This window comes from Lactuca serriola, chromosome 4, assembly GCF_051521515.1.
Source record: "Lactuca serriola cultivar US96UC23 chromosome 4, Lser_US96UC23_V15, whole genome shotgun sequence".
In the NCBI taxonomy this organism is placed as follows: domain Eukaryota; kingdom Viridiplantae; phylum Streptophyta; class Magnoliopsida; order Asterales; family Asteraceae; genus Lactuca; species Lactuca serriola.
In genome coordinates, this window is record NC_136411.1 from 214,232,802 (window position 1) to 214,257,304 (window position 24,503).

A 24,503-nucleotide genomic window follows, 5' to 3' on the forward strand; every position below is an offset into this window, starting at 1 on the left:
ATAAAAAAAACTTGATAATAATGAGAATCAAGTGATATTTACCTTTCGATGAAACTTTCGACGGCGGTTTCTCTGTTTTAGATGACATGTATCATTTTCGTTGAAAATATTTGAAAATGGTTGAAATTTTAGAGAGAAGCTAGGATTTTCTCTAAAGAGAAATGAGGGTTTTTGATTGCTTCGAGGATTCCGACGAAATATGTTTGGAACCAGCTTATATTCCTTTTTATGATTATACCCCCTAATTTTTAAAATGTGATATGTTTGGAAGCAATTAACTTATTTACAATTATGCCACCGATTAGATCTAGAAACAATCTTCGTAGAGATGGACAGCTCCAAAAATTTAATTGGATAACCCCTACAATATAACTTTTGTTCTCAAATATTCTCGCGGGAAAAATATTCTGGATTGAATGCTCCCCTACAATATATATATATATATATATATATATATATATATATATATATATATATATATATATATATATATATATATATATATATATATATATATATATATAGGCTTAGGTTATTATATTTAAACTAAGTATTTTGTTATTGTATGTATAATTGTGGGCCAATCATTTTACTTATTTTTGCAAAGTGAATAATACATATTATTAAATTAAATATAATTAAAATATACCATCTAATTTTATTCTAAGGGTATCTTAGTAAATTAACATAAATTTAAAAAAGGAAAATTGCATATTTTAAGGGAAAATAGATTCTATTAATTTTAAAAATCTGATTCTATGGATGATATTTCTCCTAATTTGAAAATTCTGACGGAATGTGTTTATAAATATACTGAAAAATAACAAATATGATTGAGTTATACAAGAATACACATTCTGACATAATATATATTTTGTTTTAATGAACTTTTTGAAGAATAACAAAATTTTGGTTACAAGTTAAAAAAAAGTTTCATTACATTCTTAGAAAAGAAAAAAAAAATTATATAGTATTCTATGAGAATGTTACACTTATTAATAACAAAAAAACACAATATATAAATCATTCTACTAGAATATTGATGTGCACAAAAGTACCCACTAATTTTAATATTTATAACCTAACAAACTTAAACTAACTATGCACTTATAGGCAGTGTACCTAGTCAGATTACAGTATAGTTTGGGTAAGTCGGGTGTCGATCACAGGGAACGGTGTTACTAATTAATTTACTTACTATTAAATTAACCTAATTATTAACAAGTTTAAAAGGGGTTTTATCTGATTTTACAAGATCATGCGAGCTTTAATTCAAATTCAATAAGTAAAAACACACTCTTGTTTAGTTTGAATCCACTTCTTTCTTATGGCTAGCTAATGTTTATGGATAATCTAGTTGGTTTTAGTTATATTAGTAATTTAGTTCTAACTTTACCAATAATTAACTAATTCATGTCAAACCATGTATGTTCACACACAATTAAACACAGAACTAATTATGAATGTAAATACGCTATGTAAGATTTGTTATATAAACGCAATTATAGTCACAATACACGTTCTCTAGCACAGCTAAGCTTATTTACTCTAATTACTAACTAAGATTGGTCAATCCTACCTCTAACAATTCAATGTTCACTAAATCATTAGGTAAACAAGTTCATGCAGTTAATGGTCACTAAGCTACACAGAACATGCAATCAAGCAATTAGAGAAACAAACATAAGCATGCTAGGTAATACAAATCAAACACAAACAATTTTACCAACTAAATAAATCCATAAAAATTGAGCTATTCATAAGTTAGAAGCTTCATCTAGCTAAACAAGAGTAGCTAGATTCAGCTGCTCATCATAGCAACTAACAAAATAACACAAGTTGAATTGATTGGAAACATGTTCTTAATTAACTAAAATAAACTAAATTATGGACCTTCACTCTTTTTGATGTTGAAAGCCTCTTCCCAGAACTTTTCTCTCCTCAAAATCGTCTTCTGGAACTCCTCTTTCCAGCCAAAAATTTTCTCTATTCGTAATGGTCAAGGATTTATATAGTTGCTGATATCCATAAATTCACGTCGTGAATAATAAGATATTCACGTCGTGAATTGTAGATAACCGTGCCCATCAAGGATTCCTTCACTCGCGTACATATCTTCTAGAACCAATGATTCACGTCGTGAATTCTTTAAGTCTCACGTCGTGAATAATCTTTTTCCATATTTTCTTCATTTTAATCTTTTAATTCCCAAAGTTTCGTTCTTTAACGCTTTTAGTCCCTTTTCTTCAAAATGTCTTTTTTTTGGCTGTAAATAACATTTAAGCTCATAAGTACCATTATTCTAAAAAAAATTACCAACTTTTAATAAAAATGTACTTAAATATTGCCTAAAAATAAGTATAAATATGGCAATATCAAAATACCTCACACTTAGACATTGCTTTCCCTCAAGCAAATCTAAACTTAACCCTTGATTACTAACATCACATAGAACAATCCGACTCCAGCTCAGCCATTATGCCAAGACCTCAATGCTTGCATTTGTGTCTAAAATTTTCCTAAAGTACCCCCCCCCCCCCATATTTTAAATACTCACAATCTTCATAAACACTCGCCCACTTTTTCCGAACAATGCTCATTTTATGCAACCCTCCGAATCCATCCGCAGAAAACCTCCTTATCCTCAAGGTATTTTTAGTTGAGCAACCTAAGCATACATAATCTAGAATTACAATCTATGATACCACTATGGAGCTCTTTTGGAATTCTTCACTTCCTTGATAATTTGATCTTTGATTTCTTTGCATTCACCACCTTTGTTGTTTGATTTTTGGTATCTTCAACTTTTTAAATTTCTAGGAATTTTGATCTTTTGATCTTCATTTTATTTGCTCCAAAATTCTTCAAACTTTTCTTGCAATTCTCTCTTTTTTTCTTCTTTTTTTTTACATGTACCTCACTTTTTTCACTCAAAGCCTACATGCTTAAGCAGAGGCGTTCAACCTCAACCTTTATTGGTTAATGATAATAATTTTCCTGGATATATTTTAGGTTTAGGCTGCTAAACATATTGCATCCCTCAAACCAAGCGGGGTTATGTTTTTGTTCCATGATCTCACTAAAATAAGGGAGGCCACAAATGTACTATAACGTATATTGGCTCAACTAAACATATGAACTTTTATCGGATCATCCCATATAACACTAGCAACTACAGTTCAAATTATTATTACTAGATTCAATTATTAAAAATTTCAATTTTTAAATTTTCAATTTTACTATCAAATTCTATCATTATCTAGCAATTTACTTTTTCTACCCCTACCCCACACTTATTTCATACAATGCCCTCGTTGTATGCATAAAATAAATCAAAATTAAAGAAAAGGGAGAAAAAGGAACAGACTCCCCTGGGATAGTGGCGTGAACATCTCCAAAAGTGTGGAAAACGTGCATCTTGAATATGGACTCCAAAAATAGAAACTTGGATCTTGAACTCGCGAAATAAGGAGTATACCGGCACAACATGAAATCGAGCCTTCAATCGTCTTCAAATATGGTGTAAATCTCCAAAAGTAGAATGACCAATGTGGGAAAGCATACGCCACATTGTATGGTGATAAAAATGAGCCAAAATAATCTTGAATATATTGACAAGAAGAATAGCATCAACCCATAGAAGACTAAAATGTCAAGGGCCTTGAAAATGTAAAAATCTCATATTCACGATGTGAGTTTGAGACAATTCACGACGTGAAATCGTAACTAAGCGTATTCTGAGAACCTCCTGATAACTGACTCATGACGTGAATAATAAAAGTTCACGTCGTGAAAACCGGGCAGTCAGAAAAACATTGCCAATTCTTCTTCTAATGTCTTAATGTATTAAGACTCTTCTAAAGTCATCAGTTTATGACTCTTTCGCTGACTCTCCACTCTCTTGACTTACCCCACACTTATTTTGAAAATATGGGTCTCGACTCTCGGCGTTAAACACTCCCGGCTAAAAACGTACGCATTCATAACTCGCTATCCTCTCAAGGCGCTCCTAGCAATTTCTGAGAAAAAACCAACAACGAAGAATAAAAGTAACAAAATATTCAAAGTAGTTCTTACAATCCCATAAAAACAAACTAAAAACAAACTAAAAACAAATCAAACAAAATAATAAATAACGATCAATCATCCTCCTCATCCTCATGTGCTCCACTGGTTCTAGCTCCATCACCTCCGCGTCCACCATACTCCGACCATCGTGGGCAAATCGGGTAATGATACCCTAAATGAGGCGGCTGCTCCACCCCAAGATGCCGGACAACATTCTCCATAGTGCCACCTATCCAATTCACACTCAATGATAACTGGTCAAAGTAACCAGCCATATCACTCCCAAAAGGCGCACCAACCATGGAAGCAGGTGGGTGTATCGGCTGTCGGCGGTCTCCCCTTCCTCTCACGTTCCTGCGCCTCGGTCTCGGCTCTGGCGCAGCTTGGTCAGCCGGCTGATCATCCTCATCATCACCCTCAACATCTGATGGTACTATGCCCCAATGCGACCCAAAATTTCTGACCACCCGCATAGTTTCCAAATATCCCATACCAAAGTCATGCTCGTCTACACACGTCATGGATCTAGTAATATCGGGAACAACCAAATGATAAGATCGGGCCAAACAGGTAACAAAATGCCCCCCACAAATGGGGCTCCCAGGGTGCAAACTCGCGGCAGACCCGGCCAGAAAACGGGCTAGAAAATACGGGATGTTGCAACAGACACCAAGCTGTAAGATACACCATAAGAAGAATAAGTTCTGCTTAGTCACTTTGGCGCCATGCCTCTTATGGTTGATGGAAAAGGTGATGAACCGGTGGAGTAAACGATGAATCGGGGACCGAATACTGCTCTCGGGAGATACTCCAGAATTAAACATTCCGGAGGCAATATTATGCCAAAGAGAATACCCCGTGACACCCTCCGCATAACCTCTAGCAGCCCCACTCAAAAACATGCCAAACTTGGGAGTCATAGCCTCCTGTCGATCATACAGTCCTACTCTCCAAGCAAACTCAACCAGGCTGCACTCCTGGTACTCACCCCCCAAACGAAATACCAACGCCTGTGGCCAGTGTAGATCTTGAACAGTTTCCTAAAATGTCACCGTTGCGAAAAACTCGACACAAAACTCCTTGTAGACCCGCTCATGTACCCGGAACAAATTCTGCCAACCAGAACAGGTAAACGAATACCCATCTCTGATAAATATCTTTGTCAAAAACGGGCCCACCCGGTCTACGAGCCCTACTTCCTTCAATCTTGTCCAATTGATTGTTGGAGCAACTATAATTTCCCTGTTGTAGAGCCACCCCAATCTGTTGTTCCAACGGGTCAGGACATCATGGGGCGTTGTTGCGGGAAATTTGTAAAACGGGTGCAAACCCGCAACCCCAGCTGGAACCTCTCTTCTTGGAGCCATTCCTGCAAAAACAAGGAAAAAACAGCCAAAACAAATATCCACAAATTATACATAAAGGAAACGAATTTTGTTCAGCCCCAGGATTCACGTCGTGAATCCTGTAAGATTCACGTCGTGAATTCGCAATCCTAGAAGGCAGAATCGTAACAATAGGGGGTAAATCCAGTCAAAATCCCAATGGGTTTTACTCCTATACTACTTCCAAACACTTAGCATGAACATTCAAAGTTTATTACGAACTGTAAAGAATTAATTTCGTCATTTCACTCAATTAACAAACCCTAACCCTAAGTTCATCTACTAGAGCAAAAAATTAAACTTAATAACCAATAATTATTACCTTTGTTGGAAGTATTACGTAAGCACAAGGATGATTAGTAGAGTTATCGGCTAAAATCGCAGCAATGGGGACCAAGGGGGGACCAATTTCTGCTTCCACTTCGTGAACAATAAACAATTGAAGGGTTTACTGGTTTCTAGGGATTTATTCTGTGGTCCCGTACTTTTGAAAATTCACGTCGTGAGTTCTTAAGGATTCACGTCGTGAATAGTGTCTGGGCTTAAGTTTGGGCCATGTACTCACTGACTGATCTTGGGCTTGCTAGTCTAATGGGTTAAGCCATATCATGGATTATGTGTCCAGTTCATTCACAATTCACGTCGTGAGTTCTTAAGAATTCACGTCGTGAATAAAGTCTGGAAGAAAAATCAATTTTGACTTTAAACTAAGTTCTCAATTATTACTACTTCCATTTTAAGGTCCCTACATTCAGTGCTTAATTATGTTCTAATAGAGTTGGATGACATGATCTAAGTTTCTAAAACTAAAATGCAAAAAGAAAAAGAAAAAAAAATTGCAAACCAAACTCGGGTTGCCTCTCGAGAAGCGCTTCTTTTTCTTGGAGTCTTGAGCTGGACTCCGTGCCTCCTACGTTGAGTCCTCGGAAGAATCCACCATTAGGATCTTTTGTTCCTTGAATCGCCTCTTGTAAGCTTGAACTCGCCTTTTGTAAGCCTTCTTTGAATTCTCTTTTTTAACTTTCACCTCTTCTTCAAGCTTGCGTTTGGTCCCTTTAGTTTCTTCCTTGCACTTCATCGCATCCTCCTCCTCTTTCACCACCAGCTTTGTCACTCTTGAAGTGACCTCCTCTTCATCACTTGTCGTCTCCTCCTCCTCTTTGCTCACCCAAGAAGGTGGACTCTTGTAAGCTATGACTTCAACCAAAAATGGAACAGATGCTCTAGGTTTTGTTCTTTTGACTTGATGAACTGCCTTGATCTCTTCTTCCATAAGCTTTTCCAGTTCTTCAAGTTCATTATCTTCATTGATTGTGAACACCTCTTCTTGAACATGTTCCTTTGGGAAGCCATCTTCTATCCCAAAAACTTCTTTTTCATCTCCAACTCTCAAGGTGAACTTAGACTCGCGGATATCAACCAAAGCTCCAGAAGTGTTAAGCAATGGACAGCCAAGGATAATTGGAACATCGGGATCTTCCTTCAAATCCATTACTACAAAATCTACTGGAAAAACAAATTTTCCAATTTTCACCAAAATATCCTCCACTATGCCCCGGGGTTGTGTCACTAAACGGTTCGCCATGTGAATCGTCATTTTTGTAGCCTTCATCTTCTGAATTTCCAATTTTTTATAAATTTTCTTTTCATGAGAGTGACCTTTCAAAGAGACTTTTTGCGATAATTCCCTTCTTAAAGGGATGGCTCACTCATGAAAAAGGCATCAAATTAATGCTAGCCCCAGAATCGGCTAAAGCATTAACCTTCAATTTATTACCAAACTCACACGGTAGAGTGAGGCGTCCAGGGTCCCCCATCTTCTCTGGTATCTCTCCCAACATAGCTTTTGAGCTTTGTTCACTTAGAACCACCTTACACTGCTTCTTTAATTGCTTGCGAGTGTCTATCAAATCTTGCAGTAATTTTTGATGCTCAGGAGTTTTGGATAAGGACTCGACAAAGGGAGTATTACTCGGGATCCCCTTCACATGCTTGACAAACTCTCTACGCACTCTCTCCAGTGGACTGAGGGTAGCTTGGGAAGGAAAAGGCAAAGGCGGCTGATAAACCGAACCAACTGCAGAATTTTTCTGTTCATGACAGGCCCACGTCGTGAACATATAATGTTCACGTCGTGAATTCTGGAACTCAGCAGCTTCATTATTTTCGAGCTTGGTCTTCTTCATCTTTGGATCAGGCTGCTGTGGTTCTTCTTCCAATGCCTCCAGGAACTCAAAGATGGCTTCTTCTTCGGTGTCTATGGCCATTACATGAGATTGGGTCTTCGTTTCGGTATTTTTCGGGGATAACTTCTCATGAACTAAAGTGGCTAGTTGACCAACTTGAACTTCAAGGTTATGGATGGAGGCTTGCTGATTCTTAATTAAAGTTTGATGTTCATTAATAGAAGAATCAGTGGCATCGTGTCTCTTTTCCGAAGCTTCCATAAACTTCATCAACATAGTCTCTAGATCGGGTTTCTTCTCGGCTGGTGGCTGCTCCTTTTGATAAAAGCCTCGACCTGTCTGCCTATACTTCTCTTCTTTTTGCTTCTTATACTCTTCATATGGCAGCCACTCCTTCTTCGGTTTCCTCCAGTCCTCATCAAACTTATCCCCACTTGAGTAGCACACTTGAGCTTTTCTGTTCCCAAACTCATCTAAATTGCAGTCCTTGGTCAAGTGTGGACCACTACATCTCTCACAACCCACTCTTATGGCATGTATTGAATGGTCCATTTGTGTTATCCTTCGATCCAAATTATTCAGCATAGCCATCACAGCTGCTATTTCTTCAGTTTGGACCCCTCCACTGCTTTTGATTCCATCTTGCATAGGGTTGTGGTATTCGCAAGAGTGCTTCACGAATTCTTCAATCAGCTCCTTAACCTCCCTTGGATTTTTCTTTGTTAAAGGTCCTTGATAATCAAGGAGTTGTCTCGTCATAACGTTGACCCCATCATAGAAGATCGACATCTCTTGTTGCACATTTAGATCATGCTGAGGGCAATTTCTGAGCAAGCCCTTGTACCACTCCCATGCTTCATATAATGACTCCCCCGGCTGTTGCTCAAAGTTGGCTATTGCCTTCTTGAGTTTGGCTATCTTGGATGGTGGGCAAAACTGGTCCAGGAATTGCTCACGCATTTGAGCCCAAGTGGTAATTGTACCCGGTGGAAGTGACTTTAACCACTCCTTAGCAGCTCCTTTGAAAGTGATGGGAAGCATCCTAAGCAAGACGGTGTTTCTGTTGAAATTTGGGACATTGAAGTAATCCGCAATGTCTTTGACTTCATCGAGATGCTTAAAAGCATCCTCATGATCTTTCCCAAAAAATGGGATATCCTTTAGTGCAGTCAAGATGTGCCCCTTCAACTCGAATGTGGCAGTGGCAGGTATTGCGGGTTGGACTAAACCGGGACCCATATCTTCTCGGATCCGCTTCTTGTAAGCTCCCATGGACATTTCTTCAATTGTTTCCATCTCGTTCCTTGGCTCGTTCTCGGGTTCGCTCGTGTGTTCTTCAAATTCCGGCTCGGTATCGTATTCGGACTCGGTTTGGATGGGTGTTTGATCCAAGTGCTCAAAATTGCTCTTGTGCCTTGCGGATGAACTTGACTCTCCTGTCTTCTTTCCTGACTTTCTTGACAAAAATGACTTTAATTCTTGTAAGGGTGTCTTTTTCTTGTGAATTGCAGACTCGGGATCTTCAAGTGGTGACACCAAGGGTGTGTTTGAGCCTCGGGTCATGAACTCCTACAACTTGCTAAACTAAAAAAACGTAAAACTGAACTAAAATAAGAAAATACTAAAAACTGAAATCACAGCTTTCACGTCGTAAGCTTATTAAAACTCACGTCGTGAATTCTGTGATAGAAAACAAAATAATATGCTAACCAACTAAGCTAAAATAACAAATAAATAACTAATTAACTTTTTGCAGATTTTATTCCACAAAAAGGGTTCGATTAATCTAATGAAACCAAATAAACTAATAATCTAAGCCGTTCCCCGGCAACGGCGCCAAAAACTTGATGTGCACAAAAGTACCCACTAATTTTAATATTTATAACCTAACAAACTTAAACTAACTATGCACTTATAGGCAGTGTACCTAGTCAGATTACAGTATAGTTTGGGTAAGTCGGGTGTCGATCACAGGGAACGGTGTTACTAATTAATTTACGTACTATTAAATTAACCTAATTATTAACAAGTTTAAAAGGGGTTTTATCTGAATTTACAAGATCATACGAACTTTAATTCAAATTCAATAAGTAAAAACACACTCTTGTTTAGTTTGAATCCACTTCTTTCTTATGGCTAGCTAATGTTTATGGATAATCTAGTTGGTTTTAATTATATTAGTAATTTAGTTCTAACTTTACCAATAATTAACTAATTCATGTCAAACCATGTATGTTCACACACAACTAAACACGGAACTAATTATGAATGTAAATACGCTATGTAAGATTTGTTATATAAACGCAATTATAGTCACAATACACGTTCTCTAGCACAGCTAAGCTTATTTACTCTAATTACTAACTAAGATTGGTCAATCCTACCTCTAACAATTCAATGTTCACTAAATCATTAGGTAAACAAGTTCATGCATTTAATGGTCACTAAGCTACACAGAACATGCAATCAAGCAATTAGAGAAACAAACATAAGCATGCTAGGTAATACAAATCAAACACAAACAATTTTACCAACTAAATAAATCCATAAAAATTGAGCTATTCATAAGTTAGAAGCTTCATCTAGCTAAACAAGAGTAGCTAGATTCAGCTGCTCATCATAGCAACTAACAAAATAACACAAGTTGAATTGATTGGAAACATGTTCTTAATTAACTAAAATAAACTAAATTATGGACTTTCACTCTTTTTGATGTTGAAAGCCTCTTCCCAGAACTTTTCTCTCCTCAAAATCGTCTTCTGGAACTCCTCTTTCCAGCCAAAAATTTTCTCTATTCGTAATGGTCAAGGATTTATATAGTTGCTGATATCCATAAATTCACGTCGTGAATAATAAGATATTCACGTCATGAATTGTAGATAACCGTGCCCATCAAGGATTCCTTCACCCACGTACATATCTTCTAGAACCAACGATTCACATCGTGAATTCTTTAAGTCTCACGTCGTGAATAATCTTTTTCCAGATTTTCTTCACTTTTAATCTTTTAATTCCCAAAGTTTCTTTCTTTAACGCTTTTAGTCCCTTTTCTTCAAAATGTCTTCTTTTTTGCTGTAAATAACATTTAAGCTCATAAGTACCATTATTCTAAACAAATTACCAACTTTTTAATAAAAATGTGCTTAAATATTGCCTAAAAATAAGTATAAATATGGCAATATCAAATATACTATTACATATATTTTCTTCATTATATTGTATATTATTCTGGTAGAATAATCCATTCTTTTTGTAAAATTGGTGGTCATTGTTCATCTTCATCCCATACAATATTCATCTTCAAGATTCTATTCTGACCGAATCAGAATTCAAGATTCCATTCCAGTAGAATGTTGTAAGTTTCATATGTACCATGTTTTGCTTTGATATCTCTCGTTTCGTTCCCAACCAAGAAAACAAGAACATTCTTGTTCTTGATTTCATGTATACCTGCAAATGAGAAATACAACCACTCATTATTATTTCTTAATCTTCTTTCCATGGCAATTTCAAGAAATAAACACCACATCGAATTTTTTTAAGCAAAAGAAACAATTTCCTATAAAACATTAACCCCAGAAATCCATTCCATTCATCCATTTCTATCAAGAACAATCAAAATCAAAACCCATCAACACTCCACTGAATTTTTGTCAAAACAATGGATCAGAACATTCTCCACCTTTTATATAATAAAATCGAGAAAGCAAAAGATCAGAACATTCTTACCTTTCTATGGTTATTCTACAAGAAGTTGTTAAAGTCAAAAAAAATATTCTTGCACATATGTTTGTTAAAAGCAAAACTTGAAGTCCTATGATGAACAGATGATGAACGCACGAACTGCATTGTATCTCAATTTGGATTGTCAATCAATAAAAAGTCAAAATCAGAATAGTGATTACAATCGGAACAAATGGTATTGAATTCGCAGTCGGTAGTGTGATAATCGGAGCGAATAAAATCGGGTTTTGAATTTAAATGGATTGATCTAAGGATATTTGCCATTGAATGGTCAAACAGAAAACTCAAAATTGAGATATTGCAAACTTCTTACCTGCGAACGATCTAAGATTCGGAGTTGAAAATTTGGGCTTGCACTGATATCCTCAATGATGCCTCTTCACAACGCAATTGCATCTGCAAGCAGATCAGCGTTAATGTCTGGTATGCAAACAATCGCATCTCAAACCACCATAATTTCAAGAACCCTAGCCCCAAAACATGTACATATTTCTCCATTTTTGTCATCTACAAGAACACTCCCTGGTGCAGCTTCAAGGTAGATGCTTTACCGATTACACATACAAAAAAACACACCAAAACACGCACTACAACCAACCTTATTTCTAAATTCTGCAAAATTTGATTTAAACTTTGTGGTGTTATTCTTCAGGATTGTTAGGGCATTGGGAATGGTTGAATCCATGATGCCTCTTCACAGCGCAATTGCATTTGCTTGTCTCAAATCGAACCTTGCAGTTGATTACGCCTGCTGGCCGACATTGGTGGATGAAGGCGACGAGTGGTGGAGGACCATCGGTGATGACAGTAATTATGGTTATGTTGTGCCCTTCAACATCGGCAGTAATGGTTGGGGTTGAATAGGTGGTGGTTTTAAAAAGTCGATGGAGAAAACCTAGGCAACTAAAGTCAATAGTTTTAAATTACCTGAACCTAGCTCTATATATATATATATATATATATATATATATATATATATATATATATATATATATATATTAGAGATAGGTTCAAATGTTTTTAGCAAATATTGTGTGCCTAAATGCTCCAATCAGAATTTAGGAAAAAAGAAATCATTAATTAAATAATAAAGGGTAAATTAGTCATTTTACCTTTATAAACGAAAATTAAATGTTGTATATTTGGAAAATCATTAAATGAGTATCGCAGATCCTTTTTAAATTCGTTGTTCATCTCACTAACCCTAATCCCTGCTCTTTTCTTTTTTCGATCAGCAGGCACATGAGAGACCCGATATCTTCTTCCTCCCTCTTCATCAGGTCGAGAAGGCATCAAGCGATTTTCACCTTCATTTTTCCAGCGCCGTTTGTTCCTCTGGTGGCGGATTAGCTCATGGCTGGTCTTAATATGTTCGTCTCTTCTTCCTTATTACGTGGATATTGTTGGTGTTGTTCTCATGGAGGGGGTTCCTCCTAATTTGGAACCTGATGTTATTATGAAAAGAAAGGGGAAAATGAAAACCCGAGAAACAAGCTGAAAATTGATTCTGGTGAGGCTTATAAGTTACCATCTGATCCTCTGAAAGCTAAATCAGTCACTCTTCTTGTCAATAAGTTTGAATCAGAAGTGAAATCTCCTATGATAAAAGGATCGAGTGATGTGAGTAAATCTGAAGGCCCTAGGTCTGGAGTGAATTTGGTGGATTCCCTTTTGGATGTTGGATGTGATGCGATTTCTATTGAGAATAAGGGCTTGGGATTGTCGAATGGTTCTGAGGGTGCTGTGATGGGATCGAAGATTTCTTCTAAAGTGGTTATGGCTGATATCGCTAGTTCTCCAATGGTTAATCATGTCATTCGTAATCCAATTAAGAAGGAGGATGGAGTGATAAAAGGTTTGAGCTCCCCTGTGCTTGAATTTGAAAAAGACATTGAGCAACTAATTATTTATTTAGTGCCTACCAATTGTTTGTTAAAAATCCTAAGAGACAGGATTTTTGTTTTTCATGTTTTTCACAGGTTTCAAGATTGGCCACGGGATAAGCTATCATTATTGAGAATTTAAAGAAAGTTTCATGCTGCATACCAACTGCTCGATAAAATGCTTAAATCAGGTTTCTAGATTTTCTATCCAATCTTTTTATATAAGTTCAACTATTTTTTTGGCAAATATAAATGGTTTCTTCATAAAGGTTTTTGTTGTAAGTAAGGTGTTTAACAAAACTTTTGAATCAACTTTGTTTCACTTTTATTATAAATTGTTTTGCAGGACCATGGAAGTATCAAATCTGTTAATTTTTTTTATTCATTTGATTGTTAATAAATTGAGAGGATAAAAATATGTTAATTTTTTTTATTCATGTCTTCCGATTATGCTTATGGTTAATTATTTATATGTTGATAACAAATTCTGCTAGAATTTTACTGTTTCATTTTGATAAAATTTTAATATTTATATGTTGATAATGTATTCTAACAGAATTTTATTGTTGTATTCTAACAGAATTTGTGATAGAAATGGCTTGAAGAATGGCTTGAAGAACTGATGGGAAAGGTTTGAAGAATGAATTAAAAAATGATCACACTCAGTGTTTAAGAATGTTGTTATTTTTTAAAAATTACACTTGTTATTCTTTCAGAATGTTGTTATTATTCAAAGAATCACAATTAATTATTTGGTATATTATTAGTTCAAGAATCTATTTTGTGTATTTTTTTCAGAATGTATTTAATAGTTTATGATTGGCAATATGTTATTCTGACAAAATATGTTAGAATGTAGTTATTTTTCAACCTCGGATTCCAGAACTTTGTTATTATTCAATAATATTCAAATAGAATAAAATTCTGAAAGAGCATCATTCTAACTAAAAAAATATTCTGACAGAATAAATCGGTTATTTTTACAAATTATGTTAGAATAAAAATTGAATTAATTAAAAAAAAATCATATTTTTAAAATTAGGAGAATTAATTATCCATAAAGATCCGAAAATTTCCTTTTATAATTGTACTTAATTGTCCAAAATACATTTTTGCTAAAATTTGTGTGATTATATGGTACATGCTATCCCATTGTAATATCATACACTCTAAAATCTTGTCCATTGATGAATTCCATCCATTGGTCCAGATTTGTGCATTTTGGCACACAATAGTTTGTAAAAACAAAATAATCTAAGCCTATATATATATATATATATATATATATATATATATATATATATATATATATATATATATATATATATATATATATATATATATATATATATATATATATATAGTGAGGTTCAATAGAGAACCATAATTAACAAGGAACCAATCGTAAGCGTCGGAAATCATAATGATCAACGGCCAAGGAAATAGATGTACACTTTTACATTGGACAGACACATACCGGATTATACCAAAAATCCACCTCCTTACCAAAAAACTCACATCTTTTTTTCGTTTAAATTTTTTTAGGCCACTTTTTTTTATCAATATACCGTTGTTCTCGATTTTTCGTCCTCTTTCCATAGAGATTCATGTTGATATATAAAAAATAAATTTTTTTTCGAAAAAAACTCACCTCATTTTGTTAGTTTTTTCAATATTAAAGTTTACTTTTATCAAAAAAAAAATTATACCAAAAATATAAATTTTTTGTACTCTATTAATAAATATCAACACCGATTTATTAAAAAAAAAAACTCAAATAATGTAAATTCACATTGTGAATCTAAACTATAAATATTTCAATTTGTAACATTTACAAGGTGAAAAGGCTCGAATAGTTCAGATTCACATTGTGAATTGACTTACTATTATACACTCTGTGAATCTTAGAAAGTTCACAAAAAAAAAAAAAAAAAAAAAAAAAAAAAAAAAAACCTCGATTAGTGTAGATTCACACTGTGAATCTAAACTGTAAATATTTTAATTTTTAACATTCACAATGTGAAAAAGTTCCGATCAGTTCAGATTAACACTATGAATCTGACTTACTATTATGGACACTGTGAATATGAGAAGGTTCACAATGTAAATTTGAACAGCTTCACAATATAAATCTGAACAGGTTTACAATATAAATCTGAACTGAAATATCATTTTTTTACATGAATATGAATATATGTTTAAAAAGTACAAAAAATCATGAATTTTGATATATTTATTAATTCTTTTTTCTATAAAAAAATAGACTTTAACTTTTCAAAAAAAAAAATGAAGTGGGTTTTTTTCAAAAAAAAAAAGGTTCGTTTTTTATATATCATCATGGATCTCTTTGGAAAGATGATGAAAACTCGTGAACAACGGTTTATATTCGGTTTTTTTCGATAAAAAACATGGCCTAAAAAAATTTAAATGAAAAAAAGAAATGGATTTTGTTGTGATTTCATTGTAAAAGTCTACAACCCTTCTTTTTGCCGTTGATCGCTTTAAATTTCGACACTTTGGAATAATTACTTGGTTTCTTAATTAATAATGGTTCTTTATTGAACTTTTTCATATATATATATATATATATATATATATATATATATATATATATATATATATATATATATATATATATATATATATATATATATATATATATATATAGGGCCGGCCCTAAGGGTGTACAGGGCCTCGGAGCGGCTCCGAAAAAAATAGGGCCCGAATGTAAAAAAATTATATAATGTGTGTATATATATATATTTGTTTCTTCAATAATAAATGAAAAATGTCACTTCCTACCCGCCAAAATCTCATTCCTTACACGTGTTCATTCATGTTTGATGTGGGTTTGACCCTACCTAAATTCACCTTTTTAATTAAATGAATGTTTTTCTTTTAAATAAATAGAAGTTACATAACAATCCTTCAAATTTAATAGTTAATTCCATTTAATAAATCATGATTTATTTCCATAAGTAACAAGTTTGGCCTTCCTAACTTTTATAATTTCACATTTGGAGTAATTAAACAATTTTGTTTTTCGTTCTTACTTGTACAGTTCATCACAACCTTTAGATATATATAAGTTCATCACAACCTTTATATATATATATATATATATATATATATATATATATATATATATATATATATATATATATATATATATATATATATATATGGAAGAGTTATATGGAAAATGAATGATTAGGGCAACACATATTTGAACCAATGAAAACATGACAACACATCACTTTCACAATAACTTCCACAATACATTACTTGTGAATAAAGAAATGGACATGTGTCATTTGATTATTGGTTCCGGTAGATGTTGCCCTAGTTATTTGTTTTCCATAGAACTCATTCATATATATATATATATATATATATATATATATATATATATATATATATATATATATATATATATATATATATATATATATATATATATATATATATATAGGGTTAGGTTCATTTGAGACCACCTATATTTTGTGAGACCGTGAGACGTATTTTTTTATTTTTTTTATTTTTTTTAGTTAATTCAAGTTACGAAAATAATAATTAAAAAAAGAATTTTTGGATTTTTCCATTTATTTTGCATTTTAAAATTATTTTTTAAAATAAATACAGTGTAATATTCTATTAGAATATTTCACGTATTTTTCATAAAAAATGGAATTATTTTATTTTTTTATTTATTTTTATTTTTTTTAGTTAATTCAAGTTCCGAAAATAATATTTAAAAAAAGAATTTTTAGATTTTTCCATTTATTCTGCATTTTAAAATTATTTTTTAGAATATGTCAGTGTAATATTCTATTAGAATATTTCACGTATTTTTCAAAAAAAATAGAATTTATTTTTATTTTTTTATTTTTTTTAGTTAATTCAAGTTCCGAAAATAATATTTAAAAAAAGAATTTTTAGATTTTTCCATTTATTCTGCATTTTAAAATTATTTTTAAATTTGGTCTCACGGTCTCACAAAATTAGAATGGTCTCTAATGAACCTGAACCTATATATATATATATATATATATATATATATATATATATATATATATATATATATATATATATATATATATATATATATATATATATATATATATATATATATATATATATATATAGAAAGAGAGAGAGAGAGTCAAGATCAAATAAGAAGGAAATTTTTTGTAAGAAGGTAAGAAGTTTTTTTCCTACATATTTTTTTCGCGAACAAACAAAATGAATCATTAGATGATTCATTTGTAAGATGATTCACAAGAAAAAATTCTCAAAAAAACATCTCGATGATTCATTTATACAATGACTTTGTGGTTATTCACTAAAATTGTCATAAAAGTGAATTTTTTCTTAATTTACTTAAAAATGAACCATAAATATGTGTTTTTAAGAATTTTTTCTTGTGAATCATCTAGTGATTCATTTATTTTGTTCGTCAAAAAAATATGTAGAAAAAAAAAACTTCTTACCTTTCTACCAAAAAAAATTTCTTACCAGATCTATATATATATATATATATATATATATATATATATCTTTACTATTTTATAAAAAAAATCCCACTTTTTCTATAAATAAATTGAATATAATAATAATATTTTTTTAAAACGTCCAAATATTTAAGCTTAAAATACAACAAACCTATAATATTATAATATTATAATTTAAGTCGTCCAAGTGTTTTAGAAAAAAAAAAAAAATACAATCACTCAATGTATAGGTTTCTTATTTCACTCGAGCTTTTGAGCTGGCCCCTTAATCCCTGATGAGATCGTACCTAATCCTTTTAGAATCCAGATATATCGGCTAAAATTAATCGATTCAGGCCCATCTAGAATCCCAACTATTTCGGCTTCCATCTCCTTCACAAACTCTCTCGTTTTATTCTCTCAAAAACAAAAGTTGTCGACCCTGTTATCTCCCTCATCAGTCAATGCAACCACCACCAACACTCTCATTCTCGAATTTATGTTAAATAACTTGGCTTGCCCTGATTTCAATATTTACCCCCTCTCACATCGCCTCTGCTTCCGGCAACTGCATCGCTGGTTCTGTCCTCTTCTTTTAATGCTTTGTTAAAGGCCAGGGCGGGTGCCTGGTTTTAGCATATCATTATGTTATTGCAAACCACAATGTCATTCACCACGATGCTCTATATCTCAAACCCTAAGCCACAATTTATCGTCGGCACCATCACTCCCCTACCATCTCTCTCTAACTTAGACTTTCGCTGATCATTCACCACTATCTTTACGACACCGCATCGGCAGCACCATCGGGGTTTCTTTCCCTCTTACTGTCGCCTTCAATCACCTGAAAAATCCTTCTCTACACTTTGCCATTTCATAATTCCTAACGTCACCACCAACATACCGATCGTTCCTATTCCTATCTGCCACCAACACCTTCGCCTCTGACATGGTTGTAGAGTACTTGAGCCAATTAAGGAACACTACCACGTCATCTATTATGATGATTTCTATCAGGTGAGGCTTTCTTCCATCCCCTCTTTTTCAATTAATTATTTTTGTGTTTGACATAATCTTGTGATTTAGTTGGCTTTTGTTGTTGCTGTAGAATTTACTGTATGACTTGATGTTCCCTTCAATCCAGTAAGAGAGTTTTCGCTTATCCCTCACACACACACTCTCTCTCTCTCTCTCTCTCTCTTATTTAATCGACCATCCTGGTGTTTGTTTGTGTTTACTGTTTGTTATAGGTTTACAGCAAACCCAAGTAGCATCCAATCATTGTGTCGAGTTATTGATCTCTAATGGATGTTTCAGTGGAGAAAATAGCCTTCTTTATCATCTTTTATTATATTTATTTCTACATGATTTTTCTGATGGTTCACAATTTTTTGGTTTTAGGATAGCAAGGCTTATGAGAGATAAACAGAGAAATGAGATTGGGGGTCATCTTTTCAAGACTAGATGTCATCTTTTCAAGAACACAAAACTAACAAATGTAAGTAAAGGATCCAGTCTAATGGTTCGATGTGAATCTACACTTCCAAAATTTGTTTTATAGTTGCATTTTCTGGAGCTACTTGCACAATTTTTTTTATTCTGGAACAGTTTATTCTTAGACTTATTATTGGTATTAATGGTGTTGTATATATGTTGCAGTTACTATTAATGGTGTTTGACACACGTTGCAATTGTATTTTTTGCTCTTAGAATAATGGGTGCTCATAATGCAGGAAAAATAACTTTCATCAGGTTGTTGTATGTTACACCCTTCTAGCTTCTAAATGTTCCTTTTTTATTTAATTTTAATTTTTCATACATTATTGTAATAATTGGCTGGTGCAAGTTGTGTTCTATCTAATACAATAGCCTATAAATGTAGGCATTGTAAAAGGAAACGTCATGCCTATTGTTTTTAAGTTTTTAAATGTTAATAAATATCAATACTCACATAGTCAAGTGTTTTTATGTACAACCTTAAATGATTTAGGGGACAACATTGAGAAAAAGTAATAACTAATGTCGTTCTGCAAAGTCTCCTAAGAGCTTGTGGAAATACTAAGAGATGTAAGATTTCAAAAAACATTGTAGAATCATGTTTGGTTGACATGTAGTAATTTTTTATAACCACATTTTATACATTATTAATGCTATGCCTTTTTAACAGTAACGGGTAATGCATTTGGGCATTTTTTTAATTGATTATTTATTTTGACATATATGTTAGAAATATGAAAATACAATGCGATAAATTTGTTATATTACTGTTAACCTACTTGAACTTTTAAGTTTTTGATTTTTTTTTTATTATTAATACAATTCTATGTTCTTTCAGAATAATCATGATAAGGTGGGTGGTTCATTTTCGAAATCGATGGACACTATTACGGATATGGAGATCATACTAAAGAGATGATGATGGTTGACATGTTTATCATGTAGCTCCAACTAGCAACTTTTCTCTTTACATTCTCTTTTGGGACAAAACAACACTGTTTTGGGTTGCAAAGTATGGAAATAATCTACATGAACTTATTGGCTTAGTAGGATTGTGAGCTTGGGGATGTTGGATTTTTAGTAAAGAGTATAACGCAATTGTGAAGGAAATATTGGTAGCTCCTTTCCCAGATCTGCTTCACTTGCTTCATTATTCATCAAACGAATCAATTAATGACAAAAAAAAGTTAAAGTAAAATGCTATTAATGTATGAATATGAGATTTTTGGTCATAGAAAAATGTTACCTGAAGTGAGGAACATAATTGTTTTCATAGTGATTCACATAACTTTGAAAGTTAAAGTTTTACTTAGATAATCATTTTTCCTAAAGTTATTGACAATCACACAATATCATATACAACTGTAAGTTTACTTTTTCTTTTTAGTAATACATTTTTAAAACTCATTTTAGATTTATGCTTTTCTGTTTATGGGTTCTATCATGGGATTAAATCTCAATATCATTTTACCTATATTGTTATTGGTTAGAAAATGATACTTTGGGAAGAAAGCACTTGAAGAAAAGAAACAAGTTTTGAAAGCATGAATTAAATGTTTTGAGTTTTAGATCAATTGTTAACAAGCATGGGTTTTAAGGAAGACATACACAAAATATATATATATATATATATATATATATATATATATATATATATATATATATATATATATATATATATATAGATTAATCGTAACATATGTGGATAAAGATAATTTGAATACTTATGTTCTATAAATTTGTATGTAACTTTTTATTAAAAGCACAATAAGCATAGATTAAATAAATAAATACTGATATCTTGTGAAGTACGGTACGAATTGCGTTTTGTGGTCTCGGTGGTTTTTTAGATTCTTTGTTTTTGTCCTTAACTTTTTTCGTTACATTTATGGTTCATATGGTTTTGGTTCCGAAAAAACTAATGGTTGAAACAAAATATTTGTCGTCCGTCGCATTACGCGGGTAAGCAGCTAGTATATATATATATATATATATATATATATATATATATATATATATATATATATATATATATATATATATATATATATATATATATATATATATATATATATATATATATATATATGATCACACAATGTCAAGATTGTACAAACATTCGTACGTTATAACAACCAAAAAAAGTGCATGTGAACTTCACGTGTATAGACATCATGAATCCACAGCATTCTTATCTTAGATTCCTGTAGACTTGTAGAGTATTAAAGCAAAACTACTAGTACTGGAAATCCATAACACCTTAACAGTCAACAATGGGTCTGCTTTTTCTGTTTCTTCTTGTTCCTCTCCTCTACCTTCTTTCCAAAATCATCGAAGGCAGATCGAATTTCACTCCACCAGGCCCTCTTGGACTACCCTTCATTGGAAACTTGCATCACATAATCTATCACTCAAACATCCCTACTTTCCTATGGCAGCTCTCCAAATCCTACGGTCCAATCGTATCCCTTAACTTCGGTTTCATCCCAGTAATCGTTGTTTCTTCAGCGAGTCTAGCGAAAGAAGTCTTAAAAACACAAGATATCATCTTTTGCAATAGGCCATCATTTGTTGTACTAAAAAAGTTATCTTACAACGGCCTTGATGTGACCTTTTCACCCTACAACAAGTACTGGAGAGAGATGAAAAAGATTTTTAAGCTTCATTTGTTAGGACCTAAAAGGGTGGAATCTTTTAGGTATATCCGTGAAGAAGAGGTCTCGAGTGCCATGAAGAAGATACATGAGATGGCTCTTTCGTCTATGCCTGTAAACTTGAGCGAACTCGTGAAGAGTGTGGCGGGTACTATAATGATGAGAGTGGGTTATGGCAAGAAGTTCCGAGATGAACATGAAAGAAAGGAGCTTCTTCGACTACTAACTGAACTCGAGTTGATATTTGCTGATTTCTACGTTTCTGATATTTGGCGTGGTCTTCCTTTTGTGAGTTTGATTGATAGGTTATTGGGCAAGACTGGTCGTCTGGATAAATGCTTCCAGTATTTTGATGTTTTTTATCAGAAACTTATTGATGAACATCTAAGCCCCAAATCAAGTGAGAAAGAAGAAGATTTTATTGACATCTTATTACGACTCAAAGAAGAACAGCTCTTAAGCCTCACGTACGATCACATTAAAGCCTTGCTCATGGTAATCACTAATGTCTGAACAAGAGTTTATAGTTCTCCCTATCTCCATCTCTCTCTGTCTCTCTCATTGTTCCTTAATTCGTTCTTCTTTTAGGATGTATTGGTAGCCGGAACAGATACTAGTACGGCTACTGTGGTGTGGGCAATGACATCACTGATAAAGAACCCTAAAGTAATGAAGAAAGCACAAGAAGAAGTGAGAAATTTGGTGGGAAAGAAGGGTATAGTAGAAGAGGATGATCTTTCAAAACTCACCTATATGAAAGCAGTGGTGAAGGAGATCATGAGGTTATACCCTCCGGCTCCTCTTCTAATACCACGAGAAACAGCAAAACATACCATTTTGCATGGCTACAAAATCAAACAGAAAACACTTGTTTTCGTGAATGCAATGGCCATCGGAAGGGACCCTGAATCCTGGGAAAGGCCAGAGGAGTTTTTGCCGAAGAGGTTTATGGGTAGCAATATTGACTTTAGAGGGAATGATTTCGAGTTGATTCCGTTTGGGGCTGGCCGGAGAATATGTCCTGGAATCTCAATGGGAGTGATGATTGTGGAACTTTTGCTTGCTAATCTTGTTTACTTGTTTGATTGGGGGTTGCCGAATGATAAGAACAGTGTTGATATAGACTTTGATGTTATGCCTGGGGTAACCATACATAAGAAGAATGATCTTTGCCTTGTAGCTCATGTATTTGTAAAAGACTGATATTTGTGTTTTCTAGCCAAGGTTAGTAAGATGGGTGTTTTTTTTAATTTAATTAATGTTTTTAATAAAAACTAGAAAGATTACCCCCGTTACGCGGGGCCAGAAGCTTTCAATGTTGTTTCCGAATCGATAAATATGACAGACGCAGAAAGTGCAAGGATGACAAGCCCGGGCTTTACCCCGGACCGTTTTGTTCATGTTTTTATGAAAAAAATGTAAAAGTTTTGACTGCAAGGACCAGAAGTGTGAAAATGGCTAAAGAATTAAAGTGGTAGGAATTAGCAAGTTTTTTAAAAAGGGATCAAAGTTGTCGAACCGTTAAAGTTTTGTGGCCAAACTTTAAATATTAAAAGGTTCCTAAATAGAAAAGGGATCAGAGTTGTCAAACCGTTAAAGTTTTGTGGCCAAACTTTAAATATTAAAAGGTTCCTAAACAATGTAAAAATATCGATTACAATGACCAAAAGTGTCAAAATGGCTAAAAAATAAGGACCAAAGTTGCCAAAGTACAGGGACCAATTTTGCCAAAAAACAACATAAAATCCAGGGACTAAAATAGACAAAAATTGTGGAAGTAAGAAACAAATATATATATATATATATATATATATATATATATATATATATATATATATATATATATATATATATATATATATATATATATATATATATATATATATATATATATATATATATATATATATATATATATATATATATATATATATATATATAACCATGTAAAATGTAAAATATGTATGAATTTTCTTTTGGAGAAAGAATAAATTGATTAATAATATCAAGAAAAGAAAGTGTTCTTTTTCTAGATATGTACTTTTAAATTTATCCTTTGTCTTGTGTTCCATTTTTAAGTAACCACCATTTAACTATTTTTTAACGGAAACCTTCTTAAATTTTTTCAGAAATATTTTTAAAAAATCCTTAAAAAAATTTGAATAAAAAGAAAACCCAAAAAACTGAGAAATTTATTTAGTTTAGTCTATTTTTACCTATTCAGCATGTCACCATTCCACTTGGCATTAGTTTAGCCCATTTTTACCTATTGACACGTATGATAATCTACATCAGCTTATTGCTTGGTAATGAAAAAAATGGCATTTTTTAAAAGAATGACGGGAGACAGTTTCTCACTCGTGCCTCCCCTCAACCAGTTGAGCAAGTTTACCTTGAGCCGTAAGACTTTTATGACTCTTTTTTTTCATTACTTAATATATCTATTATGCATGACGCTTTTTCTAAAAAAAAATAGGAGCAAGCACGGTTCAAACCTGCATCTACACAAACACAAAACATCCCTCTTATTGTGATATGCACCTTGACTGTTTTGATTCCTTCTCCTTGTATTTAATGTACACAATTATGAAGATTT

General features: G+C 32.9%; 1 protein-coding gene, 1 long non-coding RNA gene and 1 other non-coding gene across 4 annotated transcripts; all 3 read left to right on the forward strand.

The window, feature by feature from the left end:
• Positions 1-8,444: 8,444 nt before the first annotated feature.
• Positions 8,445-8,551, forward strand: LOC145103400 (small nucleolar RNA R71). The gene has a single exon (XR_013706494.1). It is a non-coding gene; the product is annotated as a small nucleolar RNA R71 (small nucleolar RNA).
• Positions 8,552-18,063: 9,512 nt separating this feature from the next.
• Positions 18,064-20,468, forward strand: LOC145103257 (uncharacterized). 2 transcript variants are annotated; one of them, XR_013706411.1, is made up of 5 exons: positions 18,064-18,773; positions 18,843-18,899; positions 19,007-19,254; positions 19,416-19,508; positions 20,092-20,468. It is a non-coding gene; the product is annotated as an uncharacterized LOC145103257 (long non-coding RNA). The 2 variants fall into 2 exon arrangements; XR_013706410.1 differs by having other exon boundaries at positions 18,066-18,773; positions 18,865-18,899.
• A 1,017-nt stretch (positions 20,469-21,485) lies between these two features.
• LOC145100535 (6,7,8-trihydroxycoumarin synthase-like) lies at positions 21,486-23,166 on the forward strand. Its single transcript, XM_079037776.1, has 2 exons — positions 21,486-22,402; positions 22,496-23,166. Exons 1-2 carry the CDS (start codon positions 21,527-21,529, stop codon positions 23,108-23,110), a joined length of 1,491 nt encoding a protein of 496 aa, XP_078893902.1. The 5' UTR covers positions 21,486-21,526; the 3' UTR covers positions 23,111-23,166.
• Positions 23,167-24,503: the final 1,337 nt, after the last annotated feature.